The 20188-nt window shown below is 42.6% G+C and overlaps 1 protein-coding gene and 1 long non-coding RNA gene across 4 annotated transcripts in view; one reads left to right on the forward strand and one right to left on the reverse strand.

Moving 5' to 3' along the window:
* The window catches only part of UTRN (utrophin), a 565218-nt gene that overhangs the window by 100932 nt on the left and 444098 nt on the right, over window positions 1-20188 (reverse strand). For all 3 annotated transcript variants that reach the window (XM_050949465.1, XM_050949463.1, XM_050949464.1), the window contains 3 exons: window positions 19212-19273; window positions 17726-17800; window positions 5045-5246 (listed from right to left, as the gene is read on the reverse strand). In XM_050949465.1, coding sequence (XP_050805422.1) covers window positions 5045-5246; window positions 17726-17800; window positions 19212-19273 — 339 coding nt within the window. The remainder of the gene's footprint in view (window positions 1-5044; window positions 5247-17725; window positions 17801-19211; window positions 19274-20188) is intronic.
* Window positions 1-20188, forward strand: part of LOC127049346 (uncharacterized) — a 202779-nt gene that overhangs the window by 29498 nt on the left and 153093 nt on the right. The gene's annotated exons all lie outside the window — the stretch shown is intronic.

Below are 20188 nucleotides of genomic sequence, written 5' to 3' on the forward strand. Positions count from 1 at the left end.
GAAATTCTCTTATTTCTCCACAAGCAAGGAAGTGTTGTCAGCATAATCTTTGTCCATGGTACCCATCAGGCTGCAACCAAAGACCTGATCTGAGGCGGGGCAAACTGTGGATGCCACCCCAGGAGAGGAAAAGGTCTGAGGCTTGAAGTTTGAGGAGGTGCACTCAGAAAGACCATTAGTGAACCTAGGCTGGTAATAGTCACATTTGTTATCTTAGGGCACAGCTTTCAGACACTTCTGTGGCTCCCCTTCCCCTAAGAACTTCACAAGATAAATACATGGTAGGTAAAATCCCTCCCTAATTTATAACTGCTGGTTGGTCAATCAAAATGTAAATGAACTTAAGAGGGGTGAGGGAGGAAATTCTCCTCAGTAGGTCGGAAGAAGGGAACTTGGCACTCGGGAAGATGGGAATTCCTCATCTCTCAGAGGCCCACTCTGATGGGGGTCAATCCTTCTGGGCCCACCCCAACTAATCATAAGGTTTTGAGTCACAAGAGCATATGGGGAGAGTTCACGTGCTCCCCATATGTACCCCTTCCTGGGGAATCATGAGGGAGGAGATCTGTAACAATGTATACAGAAACTGATTACTAATATTGTAATGAAAACTGTATATTGGTGTGATTTTGGGACTGTTTTACTGTATGAAGTTTAAACCAATAAGATGTAACAGCAGATGCTCTATTTTGCAGTGTATGTGGGGTTGCGGGGAAGGGAAGGGAGTACTTGGGAGATGCCTCTGCTCTGTTCGTCTTGAAGTGGGAAGAGATATGTGACGACTTGGGGAATCTGTCTACGCACAACATATGAATTCTGTCTGATTTTAGGAAATCTACGAATTAATCTACAGTGTGTATTAAAATCAGCCATGCACTGACGGGGATCATATCAGATATCACATACCGTATCTGGAAACAGCCACAGGACAATCAAAGCAGTCATTTACACGGAATGACTCTGCCTGGCAACACAGTGAAATTTGGCCAGGCTGCAGGAAACTGGTTTTCTGTCCAGTTTATCTGCAGGGAGGAGGGTTGGAGAAGTGGAAATGCTGCAGCAGCAACAAATCAAGGAAGAAATAATGTGTTGGAACTGACTTTGAAAAATTCTAACTCTGAGGTCCATGAAACAAAGACATATACTTTCAATCATCAGATCTGCTTGAGGGAGCTTGTTACAGGGGATGAGAGAATGAACCTGAAAGCTGATCAAGAGGAGTGGAGAGTCTGGGGACCCTGAAACAACTGAACAAACACTCAATGAGCACTCAGTGTAGTGGGGACACTGGAAAGAGGGATTTTGTGGGCAGATGTTATTTTTGTATGGATCCTTGCTTTCTCTATGAATGAAGTGCGTGAGTGAGTGAGTGAGTGAGTGAGTGAGTGAGTGAGTGAGTGAGTGAGTGAGTGAGTGTGCGCGCGCGTGTAAGAACATACTTTGCAAAGACTCTGGGCTCCCTGCTAAAACTGGTATACATCCCTGGAGGATTAAATGTGTACTCACGAGGGTGGAGCTCTGGGAAATGGTGTGCTTAACCTACTGGGGAGACTTGGGGTTAAGCACTGGTCTTGGGGCCTAGGGCAGCTAAATCATGGGGCTCCACTTCTGAGAAGGGGTACTAGGACAGGGAGTCTGCACCCTGGGAGTGAGCCTAAGACGCTAGAGCCAGAGACGCGGCCTGGATGCTGCTCAGACTCAGTGCGCTGAATGAGAAACACATGGGATCAGTGCTGGATCCAAACAGGTGAGTGTCCAGCAGGGAGAACTCAACCAAGTCTGTGACAGAAATATAAGCTTGGAAGAATTTGATTTAAGGGAGAGTAAACATTTCACTGTATAAACACAAACCACAGAAAAATATTGCCATTGATAAGAAGTAAAATTTACAGATAGACAAAGTGAGAAACTGCTGCTTAAGAACTTAGAGTCTCACCTTAATGTGTATATTATGTGTTGTAATGAAGGCTGCATAAAGCACGTATTTACAACTCTGTTAAAAAGAATTATGGTCTGACCCCTCTCCCCTGAATTTTCTGCAACTGTGAACATTTAAAATGATGATAATTGAAAAAGTGGTTAAAAATAATCAATAATCAATATACATCAAAATTATTAAAAAAATGAGACTCATATTCTGACAAGCCTACAGATACATAACTCATTATACAATAAATAAACAACAGATGTTCTCTGTTGTAGTCCTAGAATTATGGAGTTATTTAGATAGAGTAACTGATTAAAAAAATTCTGAGACACAAAGTGAGTGAGGTAATATCTTTTATCAGACCAACTTCTATTGGTGGGTACAAGCTTTCGAGCTACCCAGAATTCTTCTTCAGGTTGGGGAAGGAAGAAGAGTGTCTGAGCTAAACACAAGTTGAGATAAGATTGTTAAGAAGAAGGGGTAACATATGGTAGGCAGTCACTTGAAATGAAGTGGGCAATAGTGGTTTAGATTGCTATGCATAATAGGGTTGAAGTGGGCAATTAAGGGTAGAAGGCAATGTGGCATGTTACAAATTGTTGTAATGAGCCATAAAACCCTGGTGAAGGCCATAGCTTTCGATGTCTAGCAGAGTTTTGCATTTAAGTTCCTAGGCTTGCCTTTTGAAGGTGTTTTGCAGGTTTCCCTTTAGGACAAGTATTGAACAGAGTGATCACTTTGTGAAAAGTGTTCTCCCATGGTTGATATGGTATTTTTGTCTTTTATCATTTTCCTGTGAGAGTTCATTCAAGAACATAGTGATTGTCTTGTTTCACCCACTTAGTTGCTATTGGGGCATCTGATGCACTGAATGAAGTACACCACGTGTGGGATAAGCATGTGTAAGACGCATGAATCTTGAAAGGTGTGTTGCGGAGTATACTGATCATTGTAGCAGTGGAGAGATACCTACAGGTTTTCCATCTGTTGTTCTGGCAGGATCTGGTGCACTCTGAATTGGTGTGTCCTGGTTTATGGGGAGTTTGCTTCTGATAATGACCTTTGTAAGGTTTGGGGGATGGGGAGATTTGGCTTGTCTAAAGACCAGAAGAGGGGCTTCCTGAACGATTTCTTTCGGGATATTGTCCCCATGAAATGTGTGTTGTAACTGATTGATGATACTTGTATGGGTTCCAGTATGGAGTGGGAGGTGACAATTATAGAGAGTGCGGTCAGTGGGTTTCTTTTTCCTACAATGAAATGAGTTCTCCAGGGGTATTTGTGTGGCCCTTTCCATGATGTAATCTACTCTCCTGGTGCAGCATCCTTGTTTGGTGAAGGAGGTTTTAAGTGTGTTAGTTATGAATCTTGGAGCAAATTCTGTGGTATCTGAGTGTCTGGCTGTAGAAGACAGATTTCTTGGTGCGTCCGGGATGGTTTGCAGCATTTTTAAGCTGATCATGGTATCTAGTTGATGCTGGTGTGGGAGTGGTTTAAAGAGATTTCGATGGATGGGTGGTGGTTGTTGAAGTTGTGGTGCAAGTCCCTGAGGGAGTTTAGTTCATGTGTCCAGAGGATGAAAATATCATCTATGTATCACTGGTTTTGTGGTACATTTTTCTAGAGATTCCTCCTCAAGGTGGCCCATGATGAGGTTGACAAATTGGGGAGCCATCCTAGTACATGTGGCTGCAAAATGTTTGTTATTAAATGTGAAGTGGTGGCGGATAATGATGAAATGGATGAGTTTGGTGATGTGTTTTGGGTGGATTTCTGGGCATTGTGCATTATCTTGTGTGTGTTTGAGGCAGGCAATGAGGCAGTCATAGTGAGGGATATTGGTGTATAGGGAAGTGATAGTCATGGCAACAATGGTGTTCTGAGGGCAGGGAGACAGCTCTATGGGAGCCCTGCTGGCAGTGATACCAAGGCAACCGTACCAAGCACCGCCATGGGTGGAGGAACTCTAGCTGGGATGAGTGCAGCCCTTGGGCAGCTCTGAGGCTTTCAAGAGTGGGGCTGTAGGAGACCATGAGGAGATCAGGCATGCTGCCGTGTAGGGGTGGGATTCCAGTCCTGGAAACCATGTGGTAAGGTCACGTCTGAGCAGTGTGGCTCTGCGTGCTGGAAGATGGTGCTCATTAAGGGAATTATGAGTCAGGGCTGGGGAGCGCCGGGTGGGCAGAGTGGGGCGAGCCCCTGACCCCACTCCCTGGCAGGAGCACCAGGTGGGCAGAGCGGAGCAAGCCTCTGACCCCGCTCTCTGGTGGGAGCTTGAGGGCAGGTGAAAATGTCTGATAGGCAGGAAGTGGCCCATGGGCCATAGTTTGCCCACCCCTGTGGTTAGGGGTAGTCTTGATAGGTTGATATTGTTAGGGTGTTGTTCAGTGTCCATGTTGTTCAGTGTCCAATATCTTGGTTTCTGCAGTAGGCAGTATTCAGTTGGTTGTGGAGTTGTAGTTGGTTTCCTTTTTGTTTGTGTGTTGGATGGCTGTAATCAAGGTTTTCTGACAGTTGCTTTCTTATTCTGGCCATTTGTTACCTTTAACTTTGGAATGGATGCTATGCAGGTTGCCATGTTTTCAGTGCTTCTCTGGTTCTGCAACCAGCACAGTAACACCAATTGCCAGATGAAGGACATACCTCCTTCAACCTTTCTATGCTTCTAGGGTAGCATATGTAGCTATATTACACACACACCCACACACACGCACACGCACACACACGCGCTTGTATTCCAGGGCTTTTGAGTAGGTGGGATAAGAAACAGGCCATTTTAAGTACCTACAGTATCACTGGTGAATCAAACAAACTCATAGTGTCACCAGTGACTCAGACAGAAGCTTTATCAAAAGGAACAAATGCATGTTTTTCACTGGAGTATTAAAGTTTTGCTATCACAGCTTCTCTCTCACCACACCACCCTTCCCAAAAAGAAAAATCACAAAAAAAATATCAGACAAATCTAATCTAGAGTGCTATGCTCTAGTATTTTCTTGTTTACACACATCATACCAAGTACAACCCCACTGAACTCACTGTATACATGGTATACATTTTGTGTACAGTACATTGAAACAATGAGCTACATGCTGTAAATAAGAACACATTACTTACGTATCATACACATTGAGCAGCCAGTTGAGACACATATCTACACAGAAAGGAACATTCACCAGGTCCTTGTGCTTCTCTTCAAGTCCAGTGTAAATAGTAGTGAGACAACTGATCACATCCTGGACACAGAGGAGCTGGTCGTTTTGGCTCAACTTGTGCTCTTTGAAAACTTCATTTGTTCTGGTCAAATCCAACAGGTCCACTAACAACATAATAAAAAACAAAACAAATAATGATGTCTCATCACTGGATTCAGTGTTTGCCTCCTGAATCCTCATGTCATTATAGCATTAATTACAGGCAGGTTAGCTGAAGCAGTGGCTTAGCTGTACTAACACTGATGAAGCACTCCTATTAAGCAGGAAGCTAGAGCTTTGGCTGTTTTTGTTTCTTGTTTGTTTTCTGGGTTAATTTGGGTTTTTTAATCTTACAAGCAAACAAAGACACTACGCTACTCAGCATACTGTTTAAAAACAGTTTACGAGAATTGTATGATCAGAGAATTCTGCCCTCAGCTGCAGAATTCAGATGGGATTCCACTCACTTTACTGAGGCCAGGTCCAGACTAGAGCTTTAAATCGATTTTAAGAGCTCTAAATCGATTTAAAGCTGTAACCGTCCACACTACAGAGTGCATAAAATCGATTTTAAGGGTCCCTAAAATCGATTTTGGAACTCCATCAAAACGAGAGGAGTAACCCCAAAATCGATTTTTTAAAATCGATTTTATGATAGTGTGGACGGCCATCGAAGTTAATGGCCTCCGGGACGTATCCCACAGTGCTCTAGTGGCCGCTCTACACAGGTAAAGGTACTCTTCTGCTGGCCAGGTAAACAGGAAAAGCCCCGGGAAGTTTGAAATTCCATTTCCTGCTTGCACAGCGTGGAGCTCTCAGCAGCAGAGAGAAGAATGCAGTCTCCTGAAAATAGGAAAAGAGCTCCAGCATGGAGCACACAGGAGTTACTCGATCTGATAGCTGTATGGGGAGAAGAGTCAGTGCTTTCAGAACTGCGCTCGAGCAGACGAAATGAGAAAACCTTTGAAAAAATTTCTAATGCCATGCGGGAGAGGGGACATACCAGGGACTCGTTACAGTGCCGAGTGAAAGTGAAAGAGCTCAGACAGGCGTATCAGAAGACCAAAGCAGCAAAGGGCAGGTCAGGCTCTGCCCCCAAAACATGCCGGTTCTACGACGAGCTTAACTCAATATTGGGGAACAGCGCAACGACGAACCCCCCCTTGTCTGTTGATTCAGAGGTGGGCGTTGTGATTCCTGCAACTACGGAAGATTTATTTGATGGCGATGATCAGTATGATGAGGACCAAGAGGAGGAGGCTCCAGCAGAGAGCACAGAGCATTTTATCCCCCCAAACAGCCAGGATCTTTTCCTCACCCTTACTGAGGTTCCCTGCCAGCCATCTCAAGGCAGTACTCCAGAAAATGAAGCTGAGGGACCATCCTCTGGTGAGTGTAATTTTTTTTACTAAAAGCTTCAGTTTAATGTAAGCCTTTTTTACTGGGTGCTTCAAATCACTACCTGTACTTAGAGTCACTGACCAAGTAGATTAAAAACCTTTCCTAAAACAGTGACCCATGAGGTGGTTTTTAGAAAAGTCTCCATTGTTACAGGGCGGATTCATCCTGCTTGTTCGGGGACCGCGAGAGCAAACCGCGGGAAGCTACTCTTCTTCCCTGCTTTGCTCTCGCGTTCCCCGAACAAGCAGGGCTCCTTGCCTGCGGTTTGCTGGGTGGTTCGGGGACCGCGAGAGCAAACCGCGGGAAGCTACTCTTCTTCCCTGCTTTGCTCTCGCGTTCCCCGAACAAGCAGGGCTCCTTGCCTGCGGTTTGCTGGGTGGTTCGGGGAACGCGAGAGCAAACCGCGGGAAGCTACTCTTCTTCCCTGCTTTGCTCTCGCGTTCCCCGAACAAGCAGGGCTCCTTGCCTGCGGTTTGCTGGGTGGTTTGGGGAACGCGAGAGCAAACCAGGGAAGGAGAGTAGCTTGATTACCAGTACAATCTACTACAGGGATTACTAGCCATTATTAACTTACCATTTTCTCCGGACATGGTCTGTGTGCTCCCCTGACCTGCGTCTGAGCAGAACTCTCTGTCCTCAGCCACAAGCAATAAGTATTAAAGGAATCATAAGGTGACCTTTTGGTAAAGTAAAATGTTCAAGGTTCGGTAACAGGCACAGGTCAGTGAGGGGAGAGACTGTATGCATGGTTGTGTGAAATGTGTCTCTTATGATTCTTTTATCACTCTTTCCAAACCCCACCCCCCCACACACAGCTGCACATTTCTCCAGCCTCCCTCTTGCTTCTCATCTACGTGGGGGGGGTATCATAAGAAGACTGAGGAAAAGGAGGACGCGTGAGGACATGTTCACCGAAATTATGGCAGTAACCCGTACAGAGAGAGCTCAGCAGGGAGAATGGAAGCAATTGGTCGCAAAGTACAGGGAGGCTGCCAGTGAACGCGAAGACAGGAGGGACCAACGCGAAGACAGGAGGGACGCCAAAAATGATGTCAGGTGGCAGGAAGATCAGCGCTGGCGAGCAGCAACTCTGGATCTTCTTCGTGATCAGACTGACATCCTCCGCGATATGCTGCAAGAGCTCCGTGGTTTCAGAATGCCCCTACAGCCCGTGTATAACCTCCCTCAGTACTCACCCTGTCCCACACCTTCCAGAACCAGGCGTGTAAGAACGCGTGGGGGAAGGCTCTCTGCACCAGCCCCCTCCACCGCTGCGGACACTCCAACCAGAAGGCTTTCATTAGATTGAAAAGCCCTTTGTGTCCTGTTTTTTCCCTCCTCTAATGATCCAAACTTCTACCATGGCACCTTTGCCTATTTTTTACTCTCAGGTCATGCTATTAAGTCAGTGTGACTGTAGATTGGTAATGAACTAAAGCAAGCAGCTTTGGAAAGCTGCACGGAAGCTAGTTATCAGCATCAGGATTTGACAATTGGGGATATGGGCAATACAGGGAAAACAAAGAAAGCAGCCATACCGTAACCTGGTCCATGAGAATTCTTGTTCTGTCTTCTCTGATGCACTTTCTTCTTTCAAACCTCCCTCCCCCTTCCTCCAAACCTCCCTCGCTCCGTCCCCCATAGAACAATGAGTTATGAAATTTCATGCACAGTATTGTAACAACAAACATTATGCTTGATTGATGAAAGGGTCTGATTTTAAATAAAGAACACAATTCTTGTAACAAATAGTAGTAACTTTATTTTCAATAAAAAAGCAGTTAAGGAAGGTTGCAGGTACTGTGCCTAGCAGCAGACGGAAGCAGCTAATGGTGGAGGTAGGTAATAATTGGGAAATACAGAAGTATATGTTTTCCAATGGACAGCTCTTGCAAGTAACCTAAGCAAGCAATTGAGGAATGCTGCAGGCAAAGTATCTTGCAGCAGCAACACCGCATAGACGGGGAGGGCAGCAATCAATTGAAAGGAAAATCAGCATTCAAACTGTACCCTGGCCCATGAGGAAGCTACTTTTCAGTGCTTCTCTGATGCGCACAGCATCCTGGTGAGATCTTCTAATTGCCCTGGTGTCCGGCTGCGCATAATCAGCGGCCAGGTGGTTTACCTCAGTCTCCCACCCCGCTATAAAGGCCTCCCCTTTGCTCTCACAGAGATTGTGGAGCACACAGCAAGCAGCAATGACAAAGGGGATATTGGTTTGGCTAAGATCTGAGCGAGTAAGAAGCGTTCGCCATCTCGCCTTAAGCCTGCCAAATGCACATTCTACCACCATTCTGCACTTGCTCAGCCTGTAATTAAACAACTCCTGAGCACTGTCAAGGCTGCCTGTGTATGGCTTCATTAGCCAGGGCATCAAGGGGTAGGCTGGGTCCCCAAGGATAACAATAGGCATTTGGACATCTCCAACTGTTATTCTCTGATCAGGGAAGTAGGTCCCTTGCTGCAGCCGTTTAAACAGTGTAGTGCTCCTGAAGACACGTGCGTCGTGAACCCTTCCTGGCCATCCCACGTGGATGTTGGTGAAACGTCCCTTGTGATCCACCAGGGCTTGCAGAACCATCGAAAAGTACCCCTTGCGGTTAATGTACTGGGCACCCTGGTGTTCCGGTGCCAAAATAGGGATGTGGGTTCCATCTATGGCCCCCCCACAGTTAGGGAATCCCATTGCAGCAAAGCCATCCACAATGGCCTGCACGTTTCCCAGAGTCACAACCTTTCGAAGCAGCAGCTTAATGATTGCTTTGGATACTTCCAGCACAGCAGCCCCCACAGTAGATTTGCCCACTCCAAATTGATTACCGACTGACCGGTAGCTGTCTGGCGTTGCAAGCTTCCATATGGCTATTGCCACTCGCTTTTCCACTGTGAGGGCTGCTCTCATCCTGGTATTATGCCGCTTCAGGACAGGAGAAAGCGAGTCACAAAGTTCAAAGAAAGTGCTCTTACGCATGCGAAAGTTCCGCAGCCACTGCGAATCGTCCCACACCTGCAGGACTATGCGGTCCCACCAGTCAGTGCTTGTTTCCCGTGCCCAAAAGCGGCGCGGAACGGGTAGAACCTCACCCGTAACCGTCAGGAGCTCCAACGTGCAGGGGCCCGGGGAGTCAGAAAACTCGTTCTCCAGTTCGTCATCGCTGTCGTCCCCGCATTCAAGCATTCTCTCTTGCATTTCTGCATCATGGGTCAGCAGTGATAGAACGAGAATGCGTGAATTATTTACAGCATTCGCGATCAAGGACAAGAGCAGACCTGGATCCATGCTTGCTGCAAAATGGCGTTTCCCTCACTGCAGCCAGTAAAAACAGCGCGAACTGACTGTGTGCCGTTTACAGGAAGGGGGGGGGGCTGTACCCAGAACCACCCAGGACGGGGACTTTGATCCCATCATGCACTGGGCTAGTAACCCATAATTCCAAAGGGCAGGGACCCGTGCAGGAACTGTGGGATAGGTACCCAGAGTGCAACGCTCAGGGAAAAGATGGACGCCAGGGAACATGGACGCTCAACATCGATGTAAGTAGCCCTAGTGTGGACGCGCAAAATCGATTTTATAAAGCCTGCTTTATAAAATCGATTTTATTAACATCGATTTTACCCTGTAGTGTGGACGTGGGCTGAGAGTCTTCTGCATCGCTCAGAAGGCAGAATTTGGCCTTGACTGCTAAGGTATCAAACTAGCATTGAAAGGCTCTAATAGTGTAAAGCTGTGCAAATTCTTTGATAGTAATATTTGACAGCAATGTGCACTAGGGATGCAATGAGGACTGATTAACTGAATAGTAGATGCAGAATTATGAAGATTTAAAAGAAACTAAGGGGTAGCAGCTTGATGTAATTTTCCAGAAAAATATGTAATTTTCATCTTATATTTTTATCCTATTAGTCAAGGTGATAACATGCAGAGTCATACAAAATCTTCAGACTCCCCTCATAAAAGAACACACTTCTGCTATGAATTTCTGATAGATAATAAGGAGTGCTGATACTAAAAAGCACACTCAAATGTAATACACCTCTACCCCGATATAATGCTGCCCTTGGGAGCCAAAATATCTTACTCCATTATAGGTGAAACTGCGTTATATCGAACTTGCTTTGATCCTCCAGAGTGCGCAGCTCCCCCTCCCCCCCCTCCTGGAGCACTGCTTTACTGCATTAAATTTGAATTTGTATTATATCGGGTCGAGTTATATCAGGGTAGAGACGTAGTGATCATGAAAACCTAATTATCAGCTGGATGATGAGAAAGAAAAGAAGGCTTTTATTGAATTCTTCCAAGTCACTTTATGTAATGAAAAGAGGCATATCTTTGTCTAAAAGGAAAGAAGGACAGTAAAAGCCAAATGGTGGCATAATTCTCAGTGACATCTTTAACTACACAAGTTAGAATTTTAGCAAGAAGTAGCGGCAGTTTCCTGGCATCTTTTCCCATAGTAACTACAGTATCTATAGCATGAATTTGAAACTCCATCATTCAAAACTGTTTCTTTGTGGGCAGAGTTAGTAGTGCATTAACAGGATAGATGTCATTTCTCAATGGAAATAAGTCTTGACAGTTTTAGGATGAGTTATAAATTGCTGTATATCAGTATAAAATAAGGACCCCAGAAGGGTGTAAGTCTTTATGTAGCATGGGATGTAGCATCAGATTGGTTCAACATGGCCTGTAAAATGAGATACACAGAAAACAGACACCATAATGGCAAAAACTAGAATGTTACTGGATGGCTAGCTATCTTTCTTCTGCCTATGAGTAATTCAGTTGAACCTCAATGTTTTCTTCTACTACATTGTTTAAAGAAGCCTACGTTCCTTATCCCTGTTTTGTCCAATCCGTTTTCCTATACATCTTTATAAAAATGAGACTAAGGCAATAAAGATTTCCTGTACATTCCTTGCTTTTCCCTTTCCGAACACATGCATATTGTACTCTGACGTTACAGCACTCATCCATATAGAAGTTAGATTCTTGTAGATTGTTTCTGAAGGAGAAGTTATTGTCAGATCTTTCAGGCTTGGAAAAAAACACTACACATGCACAAGCTGGATAGGGGAGGACTAACTATAGCAAACCATTTGTTCGCACGGAAGCTGCTAAACCTTGCAGTATCAGGGTAACGTTATACAGTAGTTGGAATGAGTGAAATACACTCAAAATGACACACAAGAAAATTAGAATTCAATGACTGAAACATACACAGTACAATAAATCTTTTATTTCATATTCTGGGGAGTCAGAAGCGAGACTATAAAGTACTATCAATCTTCAAACGTATCAAGTCCAAGCGGGTTGAAGACTATGTTATTTTCTTCACACGCAGTGTGTGTGTGAAATACAGGAGAGAACTTACAATTGTAAGATTGTCATAACTGGTGTCATCATAAATTGTTTTATTATTCTTTCTGTGTTGATAACTGCAGCTTCCCCAGTATTAAAATAGAATGTCTTCATCCTTGTTAGTTTATTTCATTAATGCAATGGGAACTTCCCACCCCTTTTCAATGCTAAAAAGGAAGTAACGTTGTCTGGAACTGGATATTCCTACCACAGTGGCCTTTGCAGTGAAAACCTCTGTGCAAACAGATAATGGAGCTACTCTGTTGACTGCAGGACTTGATGTGTTATGCTTATGAAGATCTTCTATTAACAGCAGCGCTTAAGATCCTGGAGGAATTCAGCTTTTAGCTTTATATCTCACAATCCATGAAAGAACTGAACACACTTTAAGAGCAGTATATTTAGAGCACTTAAAGGAAATATTTTATAGTTATGTAAATTAAACTAATAAATCAATGTAAGTGTAATAATGTCTTGGGTAAGACTAATTGCTTGTGGAGGAAAGACAGAATTTACCCTAGTCCAATGTACAACACTGCTCATCTGGCTAATTGAATATAGACATAGGAGGTAATCATACAAAGCATTAGGTACTGTCCTCTGTTAGAGACAGTATACTGAATTCTATAGACTGGTGGACCAGGTCGCAACACCACTCACCCACGTGAGTGAAGTTCTTTCAGTTCACGTGCAAATCTACACTAGTGGATGAGTGGACAAAGATCATCTTTCCCCATGGCTGGATTTGCTTTGCCATTCCCAACAGAGCCAAGGAGAGAGGACAACACGGGGAAGGAAGCAGTTTCCTTACCCAAACAGGCTGGGATGGGAATTTACTGCAATGGCACATTGAAGGAACATCACTGAAGTGTATTTTTCCCCCTTCTTTCAACTTATGGGCTGTTTGTTTTGATTCATTAAAAAGGTAAAGTCCCAGTATGTTTGTCTAAGGCCTAGTAATGGGTTAATCCAGCCCTGGCATCCACTCCACATAACATATGAGAGAGAAAGGCCATGTCCTCATGTAACCTTTTGCAGATGATCTTTATTTACTGTTTACTGTTCTTTATTTACTACAAAAATCCATCTATGGCACAATCTACCTTCCAAAGAATACACTAGAATGAAAAAATTATTATTATTCTGCCTGCTTACTATTAAAAGAACGCAGCAAAGAGTCCTGTGGCACCTTCTAGACCAACAGACATATTGGAGCATGAGCTTTCATGGGTGAATACCTACTTCATTGTCACATGCATCCGATGAAGTGGATATTCACCCACGAAAGCTCATGCTCCAATACGTCTGTTAGTCCAGAAGGTGCCACAGGACTCTTTGCTGCTTTTACAGATCCAGACTAACACGGCTACCCCTCTGGTATTAAAAGAAAAAAATTCTCTCTTCTCAAAAGGTCAACTTTTTAAACACCACAAGAGCAAGTAAGTTAGGGGGACAATTTTGTGACATACTCCATCAGATTCATGTAACTTAACTTGGCCTGTCTCTGGCTGCTGTACATGGCTACTGATAAATTATATTTTGCACTGAAATAGCACCTTACATGCAAAGATCTGAAAACACTTTACTAGTATATTATACGAGTTTCAGAGACGGCTGAATATCACAGAGAAGTTAAATTTCTTGCTCAAAGTTAAATTTCTTGCTCAAAGTTGAATAGTGAGTCAGCGGCAGAATAGGAGAATAGAATCCAGGAAGCCCTATCTCCACTAACCTGCTCTTAACATTAAAACTCTATCCTTCTGTTGAGTGGACACAGACTGTAAACGACAGCCCAAAGCCTGGATTCCAGCAGCGTCCTGAAATTATGAATTAATTAATTGGGTTATGCAGCTCTACTACTGCATTACCAATTTACACTGTAAAGTCAAAGTCTATCAAGTGTCAGTAGGATTAACACTCCTGCTTCAGCTTTGCCCTTGCATTCTTCTCAAAAAGGCCTTTTCAGTAATACACTCTGCAGCTGTGACAGCAAATTGGCACATTTTACAATCTACGATGACCCTATATGTAGTGATTCAATTTGACACTTTCTTTGCCCTAGTGCATAAGCCAGACATAAGCCTTTCTGAAGTGTTCTACATTCAGACACCTTTAGAGACATTCCACATTTAAATTATGAGAAATGATTTTCTTTTTTCAATGGAAGGCAAATGACAACTTGGTCCTAAGGATGAATGAGAAAGAGGCTCAGCAGACATGTCCACACTCTTCCTAAAAAAAACCCTCAAATCAAAAGCAGAATTATAGATTTCTCATTTTGACTCTCTTTCATGTATAGACTACCCTGAAGTATATGCTAATGGAGTGCTCTGAATATCTTAGTAGTATTCCTAAGAACAGAAATGTTCTAACTACTGTGGTCACAAGGAATCAAACCGCTGCCTGTACCTTTGGCTGGATGTTAGGTATTCATTTGTAAGCAAACAGTGGCAGAAAGAATAGCATAGATTTTTGAAAGCATTTATAAAATCAGGCTAGCAAATATAGAGTTTGAGTAAAGGAGGTAAGAAAATGTGTTTGGACGCTGAAAATTTCTCAAAGTCGTTTGCTGTCAGGTGCAAACAGCAATGTGTTTCTCAGAGATCCGTATGCCTCCTGAGCCCTCCTCCTGTATAAATAAATCCATATTCCAAAACACGTGTACAATTAAGTTAGCAGATTTCTTTGGCTGTCTCTCCTTTCTTCAACTTGATAGCTACATTCTCACACAAGAGACTCAGGAGATAAGAGTTCTATTCATGGCTCTGTTGCTGGTCAGCTTGGTGATCGAGGGAAAATAACTTCCTCTCTCATTGCCTCAGTTTCCCCATCTGCAAAATGGTAATAATACTTACACCTCCTCTGGAAAGTGCTTTGAGGTCTATATAAGTGCTAAGCAGGGCTTTGGAACTGTGTTCTGGCTCCGCTCCAGCTCCAGGCAAAAACCTGCCGCTCCCCCGCTCTGGAGCTGCTCCGCACTCCAGCTCCGGGCTATGCTCCAAAGACCTGGAGCTAAGTACTGTTATTACTGCATCTTCCCATTTTGAAATAGCGGAGGAGGGAAAGGGAAGGCAGTTCTTCCCCAAAACAAGTACCATGAATTAAGATGGATGGTTAGTATCTCAACTTCAATTTTGCAGAGGTCAGGCTGAAAGTCAGCACTGCGTTTGGATTTTGAGACACAAACTCTGTAAAGTGACATTTTTCAGCTGAGTCATTTGTAGTTATTTTGCACTTCATTAGGTCTGCGGAGACTTGTACTAACTAGTCAGCTGGATTCTGGGCAAGCAGCTAAGGTTAGAGAGCTGGAACAAAAATAAAAGTGCTACCACTAACCCACTGAGCAGAGTCTGAATATTCTTTTTGCACCTATTACATTTTAATTTCTCCTTCCGACAACTGCCTTTCAAATGGCTGCTGTAACCCCTCTTTCCAAAAGCTCCAGAAATGAAGTCTTTGTGGTGTGAGACACACTCCAAGCCTTGCAGTCCTGTTGTCAGAGGTGGGAGACCAGCCCGGTCCACAAGCAGTGAATCTGCAAGCAGGAGTTCTAACTAATCATTTGCTCCATTTGTACATCAGCCTGGCTTAGCTTTCCTCTCACTTCTTCCCACATACTCCACAGCAGTGGTTCCCAAACTTTAACCCTCTCCTAAAAATGAATATTTCCAGAGATTTTCTCCTTTACCTGAGTATAAATTATAAAAGCAGTGATCTTGGAAATACAAAATTTGTTTTGGTAACATGCTTATTACACACTATTATTATTATTATTAATCATTATAGTATTTTTATTACATTATGAAAATGGCAACACTCTTCCAAGATCTCACTTTCATAGCTTGTATCACTTTGAATAAGCCTGTTATAAGACAAGGCTGCTATGTTTCATCAAGGAGTATCAGATGCGAAACCAGCATGAAGGTATTTAAAAAGTCAACTTAAAGAGTTCCTCCTACACAAGCATTCAGGTCTCAAGCAATCCAGGCAAACAATGCACATTACAACAAAGCTTAAACTTGTTCTTCATAATTTTAAAAACTATACTAGCTGCCTATTTAATTTTAAAAACAGCAAAAAATATCCACCTCCCTCTCCATTTGAATTATAAGGGGTCTTGAAGGTTAAATCACCTCACTGTGATAGATACCTTTGCTTTGATCTGCTTAGCACTCGGAAGTCCATGGGCTCCGGGCTGCTGGCCCCGTGGTGACCGGGGTCTGGGTCCCTAGGGACAGCTCTGTCCGCCATTAGGGATTTTTTCCCCCCAAGAACCCCCTGTAAGTTTTCGCGAACCCCTAGGGGTTCACTGCGCGCTAAGGCTACTGTACTGTAGAAACATGACAGCTGTTTATTCCATTTATAATACAAGAGTCTGATTCCAAAGTTCAAATCAGAGGATCTACAAAATTCACACAGTATTTTAAACCAGTTGTTGCCAAGCTTATGACAGATCCAAGTCTTGGCCCCCTCATCAATACCACACACTGGCACGGTTCCCATACCACGCCTGGTTTTATCCACTCTCTCCCTCTTACTGCTGTTCTCTCTTAACTCCTATCTTTCTTCCTTTTCTATGTATTTAGTGGCTTTTCCTTTTCATTTTTATTCTTTATTTTACTTTTAGCTGTGTCTCTCTCAGGCTTCTCCTCATTTCCTCATCCATCTTTTTCCTAGTTTCCTCTTCCTTCCCTCATCCATTTTCCTCCCTGTTTCTTCCCCATCTGCATCTCCCCTTCCCTTCAGCCTTCTCCCTCATAAATTAAAAAACAACAACATCAAAGCACTACTCATCAATTTCCACTGAAATCTACCTCCCTAAGAGTAACAGACACCAGTCCGAGGCCAAGTTAACTGCCAACACAGGATTTTTCTGTTTTTCCTTACCCTGACTATTCGTAAGAATTCAGAGGAAATGCTGAGTGAAAGGATGAATCTCAAAGAAAGCTAAGGCCCTGAGCAGAAGAGAATTTGGGATCTCTTGTTTTGAGGATGAGGAAGCAATTGACAGTTTTGAATCAGAAGGACAGTTCTAAAAATCAACCAAAGAAAATCCCCAGATATGCTACTTCTAAGACTACCAAAACTGTACATGTCAACCTTAAAAATAAGTCTTTAACAACACTATAACAATGAAATAACACAAAAGGACTTCTCAAAATACTGGGCAATACGGAGCTTTCTGGATACCTCAGAGAAAAATTATATAAAGTGAAAACTATTGCCATTAGTAGTATATTTGTTTTCCACAACTTTCCTCTATTTGTAAGGAAAGTTTACAGCAAACCCATCTAACAAAGTTAGAAAACAGACTAAAGTAAACCCCAACTCCGAGCAGTTTACATCCATCTCTATTTGAAATTCACACAATAAGAGAGTCATTTTCTATAAGGGCAAATATTTTTGTGTCATACTAACAGTTATCAAAGATGATAAAATACCCAGTATTGGATTTGATGATCAGAGCTCAGCTTCTTAACAAGAATCATTTCCTACTGTATAGTATCACTTCACACTATGGATTGTGTATATATGATGCACATTTACAATTTTTTCTCCCATTTGCTTTTCAAAAAATAACCAGGGGAGAAAGCATGTTAGCATAGCTCATTCCACTGATGTGCCTGCCTTTGTATTCATTAACTTTATTAATTCATAACAGTGACATGGGCCAGAGGCAATTAATGTCATTTTGTGGTGTAAATGACAAACTATCAAGGAGACATCTGATCCCCCATCTTTTTCCTCTCTTTTTATTGCTGTAGTGTCTTTAGGATCAGGCCCACCCTCCTTCCCCCCAAGTACTCTACAGAGTGATTAATTCATTTTGAAGAATAAACTTACAGCATAATGCTTTTTGCAATCTTCGGATTTTGATGGCTGTACGGTATGCAGAGAAACGTACGTTGTTCAAGTCAGCTGAAATATTACAGAGCAGAAATATTAGTTGTTTCTAAATAAGCATCAAAACCAAGAAATCCACAAGTCTTCCTTGACAAACAATTTCCTAAATAATCATATATCAGTAAAGTCTGAGGTTCATTTCATTTTAAAAAGCTGGAGAGGAGGAGGGAATATAAGATTTCAAATCAAAATACAAAGACAACCATGGAGTTAAGACCCTCTAAAACCCCTTAAAGTCAACGGAAAGACTCCTGGACATCAGTGGGTCAGGCCCTTAGACATTATTACACTGACAACCGTGTGCTAAGTATTTTCCAGAAATAAAAGGAAAAGGTCCATCTCCCAAAGAGCTCACAATCTAAAAACAGACAATATACAGATGAAGGATAGGAGATATGATGCAACAAATGTCATAGTGATTGAGTGGTGAAGTTTAGCAAGAGTCTTACTAGCTATGATTTCCATAATGTCATGATTTTGTTAACAACTCTGATATGGGAACATGGGTGGATGGACAGGTAGATGGGCAGTCAGAAAGAGATGTATACTATATTTAACAGTTTGTAAAATTGATAGTCATATCTTTTCCTATTTAATAACATTTTATACTTGAATTTTTCAGACAGAGGGCATTTCAGAGTAAATGCAGATGTTTACATGGGCATGCTGCTGAACCAGCCCTACCCTAACATCATAAGCTAGGCTTTATTGCGCTGAGTCATTGCAAACCATAGCATTCTACAGGTTATGCATCCTTGCTTAAATGCACAGGGAGTCTGAGTCCTATGATCATCTGAGGATAGTGATATAATTGCTATTTAAAATTAAATAAATAAATAAATAAAATACTACATAACAAGGTGAAGTCACAGAAAACATTCTTGAATTAAAGTTGTTTACTGAACAACAACACAGATTGTATGATTAAAATATCAAATTTCCTAGCTCCAAGTCTTCAGTCACATAGCAAGGTATGCTTAGTTAAATTCATGATACCTCAGTCATGGTCAGCAGACAATGAGAGTTTCAGTCAACCGGTTAGAAGTGGTCCCCAAACTTTTCTGGCTCAAGCCCCCTTTACTCCTGTCTGCACACTGCCCACCAACTGGGGCTGGGAGCGGGGCTGCGGCTCGAAGGGAAGAGAAGAGATGTGCACAGGGGTAAGGTGGCCAAGGTTGAGGCCAGGAGCAGAGCCCTGGCTGGGGGTTGAGGCCAGGAGCCGGGGCCCCAGGCCAGCAGCTGGGGCCAGCAGCTAAGAGCAGAGGAGGGCAGTGCTCCTCCCTGTCCCCCGGGGGGCTGGCTCAGGTCCCAGCCACACCCTCGTGAACAGTCCTCAGTGCCCCCATAGGGGGGCATGCCTCACAATTTGGGGACCTCTGTGTTAGATGAATTTCATAAAATTGTTTATGTAAGGGAGTGTACTCACCTAGGGACTGGAAGAGTTCAGACATTTTAGGATGATCCCAACAGGTTGTTTGTGTCTGGTGACTATAAGAGAATGAGAGAAGCAAAGTTTGAGGAAAAAAACATAGAAGAAAACACATTTTGTGGCACATACAGATTAAACTCTTTGGTTATAAGGAAAACAGAAACATTTCTCAGCTCTTATATCAAATTACAAGATTTGTATCATCCAGTTGCTTGATGCATTAGATCAAATAATAACTTGTAAGATAATCATCCAATATTTAGCATCCACAAGACCGATTTATTTCTGATCCTTTTTCAGTCCTACTTTTGTCTGTTCTTTCTCATTGTACCAGTTGGACTCTGCTTCTGAAACCAAGATGACAACTAAGATAAAGATACAAATTCCCTGCCGTCTCAGCATACCAAACTCATTCTTAATTTTTTGAAGTGTTTTTACAAAAAGGAAGGCTTTTATTTCATAGTCTTCATTATATATTTGCAATTAGTCAATATCAGAATACAAACAGTGATCTTATGACTTATCCATAACACTTTTAATGAAGCGCATACTACACTTTCCCACATGCATATCTGTAGCTACCTAATGTCACAGGATGACTTTCTGCATTTATGCTCTCAGAACATAAAAATACAATGAGCACCACTTTTTAACAGCACTGGTTAATCTATTAAAGTATCATGTATCCAGCCTTCTGAATAAAATGCAGTTTATCTCATGCTCAATGAAATCTCAATTTTTTCATCAGTGATGTTTTGGGTCTATTTCTGTATGTTAATTGTTGGAAAGGTTATACATTCAGACCACACACAGGCTTTTAAATTTAAATCAGATTAATTAGACAATTAATATACTGGATGTTACACTAAAAAGACCACAACCTGCTAAAAATTAACTAATTAATATTGTAAAATGAAATGATCCCAAGTTAGCGAATTAAGCAATATTTAATGAAGCAGAAAAACCTACTGTCT

The sequence above is a fragment of the Gopherus flavomarginatus genome, chromosome 4 (assembly GCF_025201925.1).
Source record: "Gopherus flavomarginatus isolate rGopFla2 chromosome 4, rGopFla2.mat.asm, whole genome shotgun sequence".
Classification (NCBI taxonomy): domain Eukaryota; kingdom Metazoa; phylum Chordata; order Testudines; family Testudinidae; genus Gopherus; species Gopherus flavomarginatus.